Genomic DNA, 15,492 nt, shown 5'->3' with positions numbered 1-15,492 from the left:
ATCGTTATTTATGGTGAGAAACACGGAAAATCATAGTAAACAGAAAATATAACTTATTAACAGAACCCTTGCCGTAGTAAAAGCACATTGTCCATGTAACGGTGCCTCTTCATAGAGTTTAACTGAATGTTTTATGGCATCACTAATACGACTTTATCCTTAAGATTAAATATGTCACGATTGAGTCATTCGGCCCGCCTTACAAATGAAAAGCCTTTCAACCTTGAAAAGGCCAGAGAATGCGGCATGAAAGAGCCTCACAATACTCTTTTAATTTGTCATTATGCAGCAATAAAAACATGGTAAATGAGAGCGACAAAAAACTCGTTCAGAGACAAACAAAAACCGCGAGCTGGGGCGAAATTCGCAAATCATTCTGCGATAATGACGGCCGCTTGAAAAAAATTTAAATATCAAAAGGCCGGACGGGGCACGGTAATGGTTTAAAATCATTTTTCATTCGAGTCACTCGTGAGTCAGAAATATGAAAACGGTAGCCATCACATCGGGCGCGCTTCCATTAACTCTAGCCGACTCGCGATTAGAATTTTGGACGAGCTCCATCTTTCATTTGTTACCTTCTTGGGAATAAATAAAACAAAAATGTTGATCAATTACGGTGTTCGAATGAAACTACATAAGTACCGGCGTCGTTAATGGTTTTTATTTACAAAGGTCCTTTTTAATATTAAATCGCATGACTTATGTTATTTAAATGTCATTTGTTCTTCTTTTTCTTGTTCTTGGGTTGCGATTGGTCGACTGGGGGCAGGCCGCTATCGAATTCGCTCGCCGTGTGCATGGAGCTCTGTTTCGATACGCGACTGCCGAATGAATTGAACTTTGCTTTTGGGAACCTGTGGACGATTTACATTCTGATCTAAGAATATTGCTCGATTTTGACAACTGTTCTTCATGGATATTGAGCCGTTATTCACATAATATGTTCCAGTTGAAGTACTGTTCAATTCTGAACGATAGCATCCCAAATGAAACATAAGCAAAAATGAGTTTAAATTATCAGAAATCAACTTTTCCCCTCCCATTACTCGTCATACTTATAAAAATGACTTACCCTGGCCTCTTCCTCTCCTCATCTGCATGTATAGTCAACCTATTGGTCGGTCGTTCCTTATTCGCTGGGTTGGACTTCACGCGCCGGGCGAGAGTCGCGGGCGCGTCGCGCAGAGCAAACGCTTTGGCCGCGTGACCCAAGTGCAGTTGTTTCGAGTCCAGATATTCGCGAACGTCGCGGGGATAACCAGCGTAGAAACGCACCCATGATGTGTAAGCTGGAGGGGAAAATTTCGTTTGAGAAATTGTTGTGTAGTGTTTGAAGTATATATGGGATCTAATTCGAAGTCTTTAAGGGAAAAAATTACATGAAATTCATGTCACAAAATTTTATAAAGTTTTTGGCGATTAAATTGGAAGGCTTTAAGGGAAGAAAGATTCCTTGAAATTCATGGGACAAAGCAAAGCTTGATTATCAGAAACATGTCTAGCAGACATGCAACCCCTAAAATACCATCTCTGCTCGATCTAGCCGTTTCCCAACTATGTGGGGGTCTAAATTCTAAACTGATGAGACAATATTTTTACCCAAGATCGCGGACCTACCGAAAAATATCAAGAGAGTAGGGGATCAAAGGATGGACTATCCGTGGTATAGGACATATTCCTTGATATTTCTAACCTCTGCTGGCCCTCAGCAGCCAGTCCCTGTTGGTGTGCGCGGTGTGCTCGAGCCGGGCCTGCACGGCCACGGCCGCGCGCTGCGCAGTCGCCGCCGCCGGCACCACGCTGCGCAGCGCCTCTAGCGCGCGAGACTCGTCGCCTTGCCGCAGTCTAACATATCATATACTGTGGTATCTCACCTCTGCTGGCCCTCAGCAGCCAGTCCCTGTTGGTGTGCGCGGTGTGCTCGAGCCGCGCCTGCACGGCCACGGCCGCGCGCTGCGCAGTCGCCGCCGCCGGCACCACGCTGCGCAGCGCCTCTAGCGCGCGAGACTCGTCGCCTTGCCGCAGTCTAACATATCATATACTGTGGTATCTCACCTCTGCTGGCCCTCAGCAGCCAGTCCCTGTTGTGTGCGCGGTGTGCTCGAGCCGCGCCTGCACGGCCACGGCCGCGCGCTGCGCAGTCGCCGCCGCCGGCACCACGCTGCGCAGCGCCTCTAGCGCGCGAGACTCGTCGCCTTGCCGCAGTCTAACATATCATATACTGTGGTATCTCACCTCTGCTGGCCCTCAGCAGCCAGTCCCTGTTGGTGTGCGCGGTGTGCTCGAGCCGCGCCTGCATCGCCACGGCCGCGCGCTGCGCAGTCGCCGCCGCCGGCACCACGCTGCGCAGCGCCTCTAGCGCGCGAGACTCGTCGCCTTGCCGCAGTCTAACATATCATATACTGTGGTATCTCACCTCTGCTGGCCCTCAGCAGCCAGTCCCTGTTGGTGCGCGGTGTGCTCGAGCCGCGCCTGCACGGCCACGGCCGCGCGCTGCGCAGTCGCCGCCGCCGGCACCACGCTGCGCAGCGCCTCTAGCGCGCGAGACTCGTCGCCTTGCCGCAGTCTAACATATCATATACTGTGGTATCTCACCTCTGCTGGCCCTCAGCAGCCAGTCCCTGTTGGTGTGCGCGGTGTGCTCGAGCCGCGCCTGCACGGCCACGGCCGCGCGCTGCGCAGTCGCCGCCGCCGGCACCACGCTGCGCAGCGCCTCTAGCGCGCGAGACTCGTCGCCTTGCCGCAGTCTAACATATCATATACTGTGGTATCTCACCCTCTGCTCAGCAGGTCCCTGTTGGTGTGCGCGGGTGCTCGAGCCGCGCCTGCACGGCCACGGCCGCGCTGCGCAGTCGCCGCCGCCGGCACCACGCTGCGCAGCGCCTCTAGCGCGCGAGACTCGTCGCCTTGCCGCAGTCTAACATATCATATACTGTGGTATCTCACCTCTGCTGGCCCTCAGCAGCCAGTCCCTGTTGGTGTGCGCGGTGTGCTCGAGCCGCGCCTGCACGGCCACGGCCGCGCGCTGCGCAGTCGCCGCCGCCGGCACCACGCTGCGCAGCGCCTCTAGCGCGCGAGACTCGTCGCCTTGCCGCAGTCTAACATATCATATACTGTGGTATCTCACCTCTGCTGGCCCTCAGCAGCCAGTCCCTGTTGGTGTGCGCGGTGTGCTCGAGCCGCGCCTGCACGGCCACGGCCGCGCGCTGCGCAGTCGCCGCCGCCGGCACCACGCTGCGCAGCGCCTCTAGCGCGCGAGACTCGTCGCCTTGCCGCAGTCTAACAATATGAATGAAGCTTAAAATACCATTTTGTATGAAAAACAAAAGTTTTAAAAACTAAAAAACACGTCAGTCATGTATTGCCATCAGAACTCAGAACGCGTGCAGAATTTCATCCCAATCGGAGACCGGGAAGTGGGTCAAATTAAAATTACAAGATTTTCTTACATACCTACCTAGTTAGTTACAAGTGAAACTAAAATAGGCGTGTTAATTAATATGAGGAAAATATGTTATGATGTACAATAAACCCTAATTTTCAATTGCAAAAAACCCATCAGTGAAGAAAGATAATTTGTTTACATTGTTTATGATAACTTTTTCTTTTATGATAAATCTTATTCTTCAACCCTTATATGGGAAAAGACTTCTGACGAAGATCAAAATTGAACATCCTCAAGGTGGTTAGCGATTTTTCTAACTTATCAATTCCTTAAACAATTATTTTCTCCATCGTACTTTAAGACGAACTTGAAAAATATTACTGAAATAAAGCCTAAAGAAGTATATGACTCACCTTATCCTCTTCTCTTCCAAATGTCTGATGTAGCGAGCTTCGCTAGGCAGTAAGAACATTACGGCGGCGCCCACTTGAGCCGCGCGCCCTGTACGGCCCACCCTATGTGAAAGAAAATTAGCTGTTGACAATTTATCTACAAGCACAATATTCACACGGCTATTTGTCTAAGTCAACCTGTCACATATCGCAATCAAACTTTGACACATATAGCTCAAGTTTGCAGCAGTGCAAATCGACCCGGGTTAGGCAGTAAAGCAAATTAGCCCCTTATCCAGCTGTGTATAGACGAAAAAATAAATACGTAATTACAAACCTGTGCACATAGTCGGTGGCTGAGGCTGGAACGCAGAACTGCAGAACAAGGTCAACTCTAGGCACGTCTATGCCCCTGGCAGCCACGTCCTGATAAATTATATAAATGACTAAAAATTGGAAACCATTATTAACGTTTTTGAGATTGGCCAGTAGCTCAATCTGTCAAAACGGAGGAAGCTCTTGATTGGAATAAGGTGTAAAGTAAAATCTTCTTATGGTAAGCCTCAATTACAGTAACACAGTAAGCTTAATTCTGTGATCAGCATGCAAAACTCAATGTGCCTCCCAAAACAGAAGCGTCGCGGCGCGTAAGCGAGTGAGCGCCGCCGCGGTAGCTACCGCCCGCTGCGACCGAGATTAAACCCGATACCATCTCGCCTTGCGCCGTCATTATCTACACTATAGAGGACATTACACCGCCGCTATTGCTGTATTAATGCAATTAAAAACACACTACCACGTACAGCGTATTCGTCGTGGCTAATTACACGATTAGAAAATTATTTTACGCTTCACCTCCAGCACTGACCGACCGTGGAAAATTTACAAATGATCAAATGCCTCCTCGAGAAACTGCAATAAAACCTTTTCAAACATATAGTCGATTACTAATTATAGAGACTGGAATAGTTGCAATATCAAGACGTTTAGTTTTTACTGCATCATTAATAGAGTATTAGTTCTTGTGGCTCATTCATTAATATTCATCTCATCGCAAAAACGAACTTGAAAAGGGTAGAAATATAAGTAAAAACTAAATCTTATGTAAAAACATCTTAGGTCCATTAAATTCACGTAACAACAGCAAAGAGTTTCCTATGCGGTGTAAAATCACTAAAACTCGCATCAACCTTGTCCTAGTGCGAGATGCGGCATTAAATGAACAATTTTACACAATAAAATTGTAATTAGAATCCCTACCGTAACAGTAAGGTACCGATGTCGGCGATGATAGATGTAATAAACACATATAATTGTACATAATCGAGGCGTATTGTGGCGCGGTGTGGGAGCACACAGCGCTAGATGAATGACCAGCTAATAGCCGCCGAGCCACAATAGCCAGCGACAAAGGTGAGTGGCGGGAATACCGACGCCATTATTGAACTAAGAATGTGATGATTAATCTGGTAGCACGTTTTCGATGATAATAAATTGAAATTCTATTGTACGCGTAAACACGATTAAAAAATACTCAAGACATGCGTGATTATTCGAGTCGAAATTAATTGTGGAGATGTAACAAAAGACGATGATGAAATAATTAAAAATGATGAAGTAAAAGGCATAGAAGGAACAAAATATAAGAAGAAATATAAAGAAAAACACGGTCAAGGGAACTTACCGTGCAAATAAGAACGCCGTTCCTAGCGGCACGGAACTGTTTGAAAACTTCCATCCTTTGTTCATGCGGCATAGACCCGTGTAAGCTAAACATATCCAAGTCGATTGGCACTAAACCTCCTTCCGTAGGCTCCTCGTATTCCACTTTAAAATCATCTGAATCATCAGACGATGACGAATTATTACCCTAAAACATAAATTAAGAATGTTTAGTGACAGAAGTAATTTAATTTACATTAAAAATTGTTTATCTATAACTTACATCATCGTCTTCATCATTATCATCACCAGCTTTTCTTTTCTTTGCTTTAGAATTTTTACTCTTATCTTGGTTTTTCTTTTTAACTTTAGCGTCTTTGCCAGTTAAGGCTGTTTCTATTAAATCTGAAAGATAATCGACCATTTCCAATGTAGCCACGAAGACGATCATTTTGCCACCTTTCTTGTTCATTACGCAGTGTTCGACGATAAGGCCGCAAAGTGTGACAAGCCTTAATTTCATGGGGACTACAAGGAAGGTCTGATTGACTGTCGCTGGTAGTACTAGTTCATCTTCACCAACTGCAGATTTGACAGCTGCGGCAAAGGTATTGACGGCTGGTGACTGTTCTTCGTCACTTTCGTCATCCTCACTACCATCTTCGCTTTTTTCCTCCTTCACTACTTTAGGATGTTTAAGTTCGTGTTGTCTTTGTGCTTTGAAGTATTCGTAGTCAGAGTCACTGTCACTATCATCGTCATCGTTGTCGTCACTGTCTTTTGGAACATCGCTGGCTTTTGTTACGTTATCTTGTGTAGCACTCTCAGCTTTGAACAAGTCTTGATGGTTTAAGCCTGTGAATGCTTTTAACCCTAAAATAATAAAAAACAATGAAATTGAATGTGTGATTAGTAGCATTATTTTTGTCGATTTGAGAAAGAAACTTACCTCTTCTAGCTTCTGTATTCTTTACTTCTGGTTGAGATGCCACTTCTTCCTCGGAATCTTGTTTTATTTTCTTTTCAGGTTTAGATTTCTCAGTTTTTGGTTTTTCGTGTTCAGAGTTTGCTTCAGGTTTACTCTTTACCGGACTGGCATTTTTACTTTGGGTGGTTTCATTTGACTTAAGTGAATCCGCTATAACAGCTTTACCTTCAGATGTATCAACAAAGACTGGATTTACTAAAGTGATTCCTGCTAAATTTTCAACAGCCTAGAAAATTTAAATAATTTTAGTGAAATATTCATTGTAAACCATTATATAGTGAATGATTTTTTAAAATACCTTTGTAAGTGTAGCAGACAATAAAATAGTTTGCTTTTCTTTAGACAGAAACACATCAGTCAAATGATGTTTTATATCAGTTTTATCTTCACTGCTTTCATTAAGACTAGGTTCTTCTTTTTCTTCTTCATCAGGTATTTTCTTTACAACATTTTGTTTCATAAGAGCTATGGGATCATAAGTTGCCGCTTTCTTATGATCTTCAATGGCTTTTACGATAGCTGCTACATCTTTTTCGTAACCCATATCTAATAAGCGATCAGCTTCATCCAAAACTAAACATCTGAGAATTTTTTACATTAATTTTATAACAGACTTTACATAAGTATAACACATAACTTCACATATACATAAGAGTACAGGGTGAGTCCATAAAGTAGTATATGGGATGAGTACATAAGGAAGCCTGTAGGAGGATTACATGTGATTTCAATACCCAAATCATAAATAAAAATATGTAAAAATGTTATATGTAAATATGTACTAGAAAACTTACCCAGTTTTTGCAAAATTAAAAGACGCAGTATGTCTTAAGTGGTCATTAATGCGTCCAGGGGTGCCAACCAATATATTAATTCCTTTCCTTAGTCTTGCTTTCTCTGCTTTTCTTTTCTGGCCGCCACTTAGTAAGCCAGGAACTATCCAATGAAATGGCTATAAAGTTAAGTAATATGAAAAAAATATTTAGAAGTATAAATTTTAGTTTTTCTTTTAACTTTTATTACATGCAATTAATTAAATTATATTTTTGAAGCATAAAATCAAACAACTTCTTTTAAAAAAAGTATAAAAAATTGAATATCACCTTGACTAACTTTATAAAAAGTTCATATGTCTGAACTGCGAGCTCTCTGGTTGGTATCACCACTATGACCCTGATACCATCATTCCTGTTTATCTTTGGTCTGATGGCCTGTAGCCCCTCTATGATAGGCAGAGCATATGCCAACGTCTTGCCTGACCCGGTCTGTGACCTAGTTTTTAAAGTGATAAAAATTAATGCATTTTCATATAGTCAAATTATTAAAATAATTATAAGGTTTTATTGCATGCAGTAATTATAAATGATATATTACTTAAGTATTTCATAATATTTCAGTTGCATAATAAAAAATTACTACAAAAATTATTGTGCAATTTTAATGTTTATCCCTTATGCTTTCCTTATAATTTAACTATAATTATAATTTAGTAGGACTAAAAATATGAACTCACCTAATGAGAACATCTCGTCCCTGCAATATAACCGGTATTGCATTCTGTTGCACTGTCATAAGTTCCTTCAAACCCATGTTCTGCTGTAAGTTGGCAACACTGTGTGGGTGTATATCCAAGTCCGAGAATGTCTTGCCAGCAAACACTTGCTCCACAATAGGCTTGACAGCCCGCTGGCCAATACGAGGCACTTGCGGATTGTTTTTGAAAAGAGAAGATATCCAACCACCACTCCTAGGCTTGTTTTGTTTCAACTGTATCGTGTCACTGAGGTCTTGATAGTTTTTTCCTTGAAACTTACCCTTATTTTCACTTAAATCTCTTAATTTAGCACCTAATTCATCAGATTTGTCTTCAGCCGGAGCTTGAAGTTTTGCAACCTTTTTTGGTGGCCCTTCTGCATTTTTTAGCACTGCACGGTTCACTTGAGCCAGGTTTTGTGGCCTTTTCCTTGCTATAGTTTTACCAGTGAACTTTGGGTTGGATACAAACTTGTATTCCCCCGCATTCTTCTGAGGAGCACTAAGTTTCTTCTTATCCTAACAAAACAAACTGGTTAACACGAAAACTATAAAGAATACTAAAATGGAATTATCATTTTAAGTACTTACCTTCTTAGGTACTGATATATTTAACTGTAAATCATCCATATTTCACAAATACTTAAAGATATTTACGTTTCTTCAACACATGAATTGAGGTTATACGCACGTTTTGACGTTTGTTGTGTTGTGGTTGTTTGACGTTTTCACTGGTCGTTCATAAACGTGACGACATAATACGAAAATTACGAAAAGAAAAAGTTCGGAAACATAATTATTTATTGTTGTTATGTACTGTTTTTATTAAAACCAGCGATTCGTATATTTACATTTTAGAGTGAATGTGATTCCGTTTATTAAATTAGTTTTGGTCGGTTAAATTGAAAGAAAAGTAGGTAGGTAAAAGTAGGGTACCTACTTGTTGTTATATTTTTTTTAATGTATGAAAAATAGTTCAACGTAATAAACGTTTTTAATTTTCGTGAGATAACTTTATCCATTCTGAGGTCGGCTTCGAGGAGGGTAAGTGGGTATTCCCAGTGTAAAGTGTAAAAGTATTTTGTAAGCAGTATACTTATGGACACGTGCCGAAAACTCAATGATGATGCGAATTATGAATACACCACGTGGCGACGCGTGGCGCTAAAATATCTCTTTGTATAGACTATGGGGTGGAACAAATATTTGAATTTTAAACCCCATGTTAAATAGAGAGGCATGTTATAATGGTTTTCAATACTTATGGATTATGAGAACCGATTGGTATTAAGTTTAATTACGTTTAATTAGATGCGATCGTAATGTTTTGAACCAACTGACGAGAATACCTCAGCTGAAAAGGGATATTTTAAGAGATCAGTTTTTCCTGTTTTTCCGCTACACAAGATAAATAAACAGTTATAAAGATGGAGTTAATTAGAGAATTGAGAGGACTCAGAAACTTCCTAACACCTAAACATATTTATGTAGGTAAATGATCCCTTCCCATGTATGTAGATGCCTAATACCTACATATCTTCATAAAAAAAAACGTTCATATGAACCAAACGAAATAAAAAATCACTGTACCTACATGGTACCTACCTACACAAACAACACGTATGCTTACATAAACTCCACTGAAAGGCAGTACCGCGAAATCTGCACACTTGAAATTCAGCAAACGCACAGTTAGGGCACACAGGGAAAATGGCAGAAGGGAAGGACGGAGGCGTGAGGGCGCGTCGTGATTACGGCGGCCAACCGGGACGACCCCGCGTGCCCACGGTCCTAACACCCTTCTCTTATTTAAAGCAAACACGCTCATGATTTTTGTATACCTACCAATAAGGGACTTTTGAAGTCAGTAAGCTGTTTATTTGTTTTATTGGCATGTATGTTTATTTTTAAACAACAGATTTTCAGTGCAATTTATGAAATAAACATTATTAGTTCTTCTTTTAAATTAGTTGCCGAAAGTGCATTCCCAACCACAAACATATAAAATTACCTAGATACCTAATCGCCCTTCAAAACTTACTTACCTTGCATTGTGAGGGGTCTGGAAAAGCGTCTCTCTGACGACAGCTGCCCTCCGAGAAGTCTCGCTCATCGCTCACATTGCATTTCATTAAAAAACAACCGTGACCATTTCTTGACATAAGTCAGTCTGACTTTACAATTTATTGTCAAGACAAACATTTATTAAAAATTGTTTAATAAATAAAAAATAGGACTAGCCTCCCCCAATCAACTAAAGGTACGATAGTGAAACTTAATTTAACAGATAGGTACGTAACGATCTTATGATCCAGATTTCTTCTTAGGTAATGTTTTATCCAACGTTGCTTTTTACCTATTTCGTAGGAGCGCCTGTCCTACTCAGACATACCTACACTCATGGGTTGCATAGTTTGTGAGCTTGTAGGATTTGTGGGAACATGAGCTCCCTACATACTGGTATCTGTGAAGATCAAAGGGGGAGTCCTATGTTCAGCAGTGGACGTCCTATGGCTGAGATGATGATGATGATGATGATGAGCTCCCTATTTTTATGGGTGGGTACGACAAGCGGTCCTCAGGCAGGTTTAACCGCGCGAAATATCTAGCTGTTTGTAGTGACTCAAAATTAATCTTTCCGATCAAATAGACTGAAACAGACGTAAAAAGACAATGGCGTTAAAACCGACGACTTGCAAGGAAGCTATAGCGCGATGGGAGAAGATAAAGGGAGAGAATTCAACTGAAGCCACGGTCATAGAGCTACAGTTCCAGTGGCCGCCTATTGAGAAGATGGATGGTGCTCTGTCCACGCTAGTGAGCTGCGAGTAAGTGCAAATTTTCTGAAGGCCTGCAATTTGAAATTCGTATTGCAATTCATTTTCTAGTTGATGTTACCAATGTGGTTGAGAAGAAACTAAAAGCTATAATTTAGGTGCCTGCTTAGTACCTACCTACTATAATGATCAGCCCTAGTAATAACTTTGCAGGACAAAAGACCTAAAATTATGAAGTCTTGTAAATACCTATTTATTGCTGTAAGATATTGTTTACAGTTTTCGAATTTATGTTATCTTATTGAACTTATTTTTTCAGGAAGTTAAGCCTATCTTCAAACATGATCGACAAGATAGCCGGCATTGCTGGAATGAGAAGTCTCAAGATATTATCAGTTGGGCGAAATTATATTAAATCTTTAGCAGGAATCGTAAGTAGTCTACTTACCTAGGTACCCTGCAAAACGCGCATCTTCTTTTGACCAACTACATTTAGTGAATCATTTTTTTTGACGAATAAACCCTTATTTTTGTTTAGGAAACAGTGGCAGACACGTTGGAAGAGCTGTGGATAAGTTACAATCCCATAGACAAGTTAAAAGGCGTCGGAACGCTCAAAAATCTGAAAGTTCTGTACATGTCTAACAATCTTATCAAGGAATGGGTGGAGTTCAATAGATTGCAGGTGTTTACGAACTATATCTCAAAGATCATAAAATCTTCCCTTTGAAATGCCTCATTTGTTTATTTTCGCTGATTCTCCTTCCAAACGACTCCATTCATTTATGTTTCCAAGAAACCTAGAATATAATATTTGTTTGTCTTTTAACAGGAATGTCCATCTCTAAGAGATTTGGTGTTTATCGGGAATCCGATAGTCGATAGCCAACCAGACGTGGAAACTTGGCGAAACCAGGCTTCGACTCGACTCCCGCAAATCATTAAGCTGGATGGCATACCTATCATAAGGGAATAGCTTACGTAACTATGAAACATATACCCCCTCTTTACTTATTATCTACTTTTAAAGCTTTAGCTACCTAATATTAACTTTCATTGTAGCGCACTTTAAAAAAATATAAGTTAATGAGTAGGTACTTATTAATATTACATATGAAAGCGTTACAATAAATAATTTTAACAATTTTATCGTATTTATATTCAACCGAAGTAATTGTCCAATTAACTTTTATCCGGAATAAGTCAATTACAAAACTACCTCTGTCATAATTTTCTGATATTCCTCAAAGTCCCTCAAATTCTCTGAATAAGAATTTTGATTGCGTGACACTTTCCGTAACAATGGGTGATAGAGGGCCACTTGTTTAGCCTACGAATTGAAATGACGATAATATTCGAAATAATAGCCTCGTCGCATCGCCTCGCTTGCTTGACATTTATGACAGATTATGACTCTGGCAACACTAATAACTGCTGCACACGCCATCTATCTATTAGGTGACGCAACTATAACATGACAGCGTTAAGATTGAATTCCATTAATCGAATAATGATTGCGATGGACAGATTGAAGATTACGGAGTAATTCAACTAACTCCGTGAAGCGATTAATTGACCTATTCATTGATAAGCTGTAACACCATGGCTATCGAAATTTTATCAGTACACACCATATAATACAGTTATCAGGTTCAACGGAGTAAATGTTCTGTCTATAAGGTATTTAATTTATGGGCAGTATAAACTGACTGCCCAAATTTCCGCCGGAAATAGATGGCTATTGAGAAAATATCGTGCAAATGTCTAAATAACGTAAATGACTCCCCACTGTGGCACTAAAAAGTTGCTTACTTTACTGCAAATCGTCGAAATCTTCATGTGAATGCGTCTCTATTGTCCGTTGGGCTTTATGATTCGTCATACGTCTCAAAGCCGACTTAATAGCCTGCTTAATTCGCGCCAAAAGGAAATACGAATTGACCGGGGACGCCATCGCCGGCGGAAAAGTCCCTCTCCGTAGATGCGCGAATGGCCCCACCATTGTGTTGCCACTAATAAAATTTAATGATGTAAACGGATAGCACGAATTTATCTAACTCAGAACTCGTAGGGAGCGGGGCACTGAGGGGAAATCAATTAACGACAATATATCAGCTGTAAAGCAAATTGAATTCGGTATTGTTATACGATACTGTTGGAGTTTGTAATAGGCTTTCTTTATTTATATCGCTAATTTATAATTTTAAAGTGCATGGATAAGGTAGAGCTTTGGTAACAAAGTGCCTTTAAATATTGTCTTATCATGTACTAAAAACAGATAGCCTACGGTATCTATCTAGGTACTTAGGAATCATTATATCAATGGGTATACCTAGGATCCCTAACTTATTTGAAGGTTTTTCTATTCAAGTCGTTACTTTTCTACAAATTATAGGTATCTAGTACCATCCTAAAATTATCGCGCCTTTATATGTTAGGTGCCTTTATATGTATAAACGAGCCATATATAAGTATCAAACTGTACGTAAGCGACATTTGAATAGCGTTCTATAATTTAATGGAAAGCCGGTCATTGTGTACTCAGCGTAATGGACCGATAATTGTCCATCCAAACAGAAGTAACTCTGTTAATCAAAATGAAGCTCGCACCTTCCCTACGCATTATAAATGAAGTAAGCTCCCTCGTTAATGCGTACAAATGCCGGCGACCGCCACCTAGCCCGTCATTATTTAATTATTAACACTACAATCGACCTAATTTTGATTTCTATTTGACATTTCGATTACGCCGCACGTAGCCGCCGGCGGGCAGCCATTTTGTGACATCTGTCCTCGAATGTGTTACGAACTATAAAATTCAATTTCCCCAATCGGCCAGCTCGACACATTTATTATTCATAGGTCGGTACCTAGATGCCCGGCCACTAACAGATGTGATCTTTTACGTGAAGGAATATCAAAAAACATGACGTCGATATAAAGAGCAGTGATTCTAAGGGACATGAATTTAATATAAGATCATGTGAATCCAATTTATGGGGATATTCGGATGGTATAAAAGAAAGTCCGAATACATTCACAAATAAGCTATTCAATCGCGTGACACAAGAATTTTCCCGTTGCGGGAAATTCATTTCAGTTATTGAAAATTTGACTCGGTATTGTTTCTGAAAAGCTATTAATATTGTAGGAATGTAGCTCGTAGTTTATTGGCAAGCAATCGACTTCAGGTCACGCTACTGATCGCGTTTAATACTTGATTCGATTGACTGATAGTCATGCTGTAATGACTGTATCGTCCCAGCTGGTCAAAGGTTTCTACTCTATTTTAATGTAACTTGGAATGGTTTTGATTTCATAAACGGTCGTAGCCCTTGAATATCGAGTTTCTATTCTATTAGCCAATAAATCAATCCATGTCGTCGGTAATGCACAATCCATTTGCTCGCATGTAGCCTAATTGCCGTTAGCGCCGCCCAATAGCCGCATTAGGTTAAAACGCTGCTCGACCAGCCCGCCCCCGTCTCGGCTCGGACGGTAAACTCATGAAACTCCTATATATTCGACAATAATGGCTGATTTTCTAGCTCACGAGATGTATCCCCAGCAAACGGTCGCGCTTACGCCACTCAAAGGCGGAGAAAATGGCTTAAGTGCTTTCTCTATTATGCTTAAGGTCGTTCGTGAAAAGGATAATTTTCAACTCTCCAGCGCCCTCGTTTCGGCCGGATGTGGAATTAGTAGGGATACGACACTGAAAAAAATTCAACTGTCTGTAAATCCTTTCAGTTTTAGGTATGCTCTTAAATCCCACTAGGTTTAATTAAGAGATGAACTATGACATAATATTCTTTAAGAAAAAAAAACTTTATTGAAAAATGGTTTGTTAATTATTCATATTTAGTCATTTCGTTTGCTTAAGCACTTTCAACCTAACAACCATATAAAATTAATTATGTACCTAAGTATTATTTCCATTAGTCATGTTCATACGTTTCTAACGTCTACTAAGATAATATATTTTTAAGTTGGGTAACCTATTGTCGCGGCAAGCGTCGAGGGTAGCGAAATAAAGCTTTTCCAACAAACAATAGTTCCGGCCCTTTGTCGCACTCGGAGTTGAGTAAACATTAGTAGTTGAGGGTATTGTGAGAGGTTTCCTCCGCCTCCGAACCTCCTTCGAGCCTCCGCCGCGCTCTGCCGACTCCAGGCCTCACAGTTTACGGCCAGATAACTCCCACTTACCCCTCATTACCTTTTGTTTCGTAAGAATTGTTTGTTTTATTTAAAAATACATACCCACTTCTATGTACATTGAATATTAGATTTTACTTCTTTATTCCATAGGAAACTTACAGGCTTGAATCATGACATGACGGAAGTAGGTAGGTACATAGACTACTTATAAAATAGCTTATAAAATAGGTATAATAACTTATAAAATAGGTACATAGACTTCTTATAAAATATAAAATAGCCGAGTGCTATAAACATAGGTAGGTACCTACTCATGTTTTATTCAATTAAAAATCGGCTGCGCTTAAGCTTATAACCATGAAGTAAGTATAGTGCAAACAGTAGAAGTCACGATCGTATCATAAATTTCTTTCAACATTAACACCTACTTTCCATAATAGCCGATAAACCAAATTTAGTTTTCATGTTACGCACCCTCCACAACTACTTATAATAAGCAATGATCAATGGAGAATAATCCTATTGTGTCGCGCGCACACAAAAAACCATGTCTGAATTATTCTGTTACGGTTTCGCGCTAATATCTCCATTACA

At 40.6% G+C, this 15,492-nt stretch overlaps 2 protein-coding genes across 3 annotated transcripts; one reads left to right on the top strand and one right to left on the bottom strand.

Moving 5' to 3' along the window:
- Window positions 1-642: 642 nt before the first annotated feature.
- On the bottom strand, window positions 643-8,712 carry LOC110374432 (probable ATP-dependent RNA helicase CG8611). 2 transcript variants are annotated; one of them, XM_064034739.1, is made up of 13 exons: window positions 8,555-8,712; window positions 7,944-8,482; window positions 7,534-7,702; window positions 7,225-7,382; window positions 6,729-7,011; window positions 6,392-6,656; window positions 5,726-6,315; window positions 5,465-5,650; window positions 4,118-4,206; window positions 3,802-3,903; window positions 2,239-2,390; window positions 1,076-1,292; window positions 643-857 (listed from the first exon to the last, which is right to left on the bottom strand). In XM_064034739.1, exons 1-13 carry the CDS (start codon window positions 8,591-8,593, stop codon window positions 719-721), a joined length of 2,928 nt encoding a protein of 975 aa, XP_063890809.1. In that variant the 5' UTR covers window positions 8,594-8,712; the 3' UTR covers window positions 643-718. The 2 variants fall into 2 exon arrangements, with proteins under 2 accessions (XP_063890809.1, XP_049698449.2); XM_049842492.2 differs by lacking the exons at window positions 643-857; window positions 1,076-1,292; window positions 2,239-2,390 and adding an exon at window positions 2,924-3,282.
- A 1,881-nt stretch (window positions 8,713-10,593) lies between these two features.
- On the top strand, window positions 10,594-11,827 carry LOC110374465 (dynein axonemal light chain 1). Its single transcript, XM_021332179.3, has 4 exons — window positions 10,594-10,791; window positions 11,060-11,171; window positions 11,279-11,425; window positions 11,573-11,827. The coding sequence occupies exons 1-4, from the start codon at window positions 10,637-10,639 to the stop codon at window positions 11,714-11,716; spliced, it is 558 nt and encodes a 185-aa protein (XP_021187854.1). The 5' UTR covers window positions 10,594-10,636; the 3' UTR covers window positions 11,717-11,827.
- The last annotated feature ends 3,665 nt before the right edge of the window (window positions 11,828-15,492 follow it).

This window comes from Helicoverpa armigera, chromosome 5 (assembly GCF_030705265.1).
Source record: "Helicoverpa armigera isolate CAAS_96S chromosome 5, ASM3070526v1, whole genome shotgun sequence".
NCBI lineage: Eukaryota > Metazoa > Arthropoda > Insecta > Lepidoptera > Noctuidae > Helicoverpa > Helicoverpa armigera.
The sequence above is the reverse complement of the archived record's forward strand: the minus strand, read 5'-3'. Positions and strand labels throughout refer to the sequence as shown.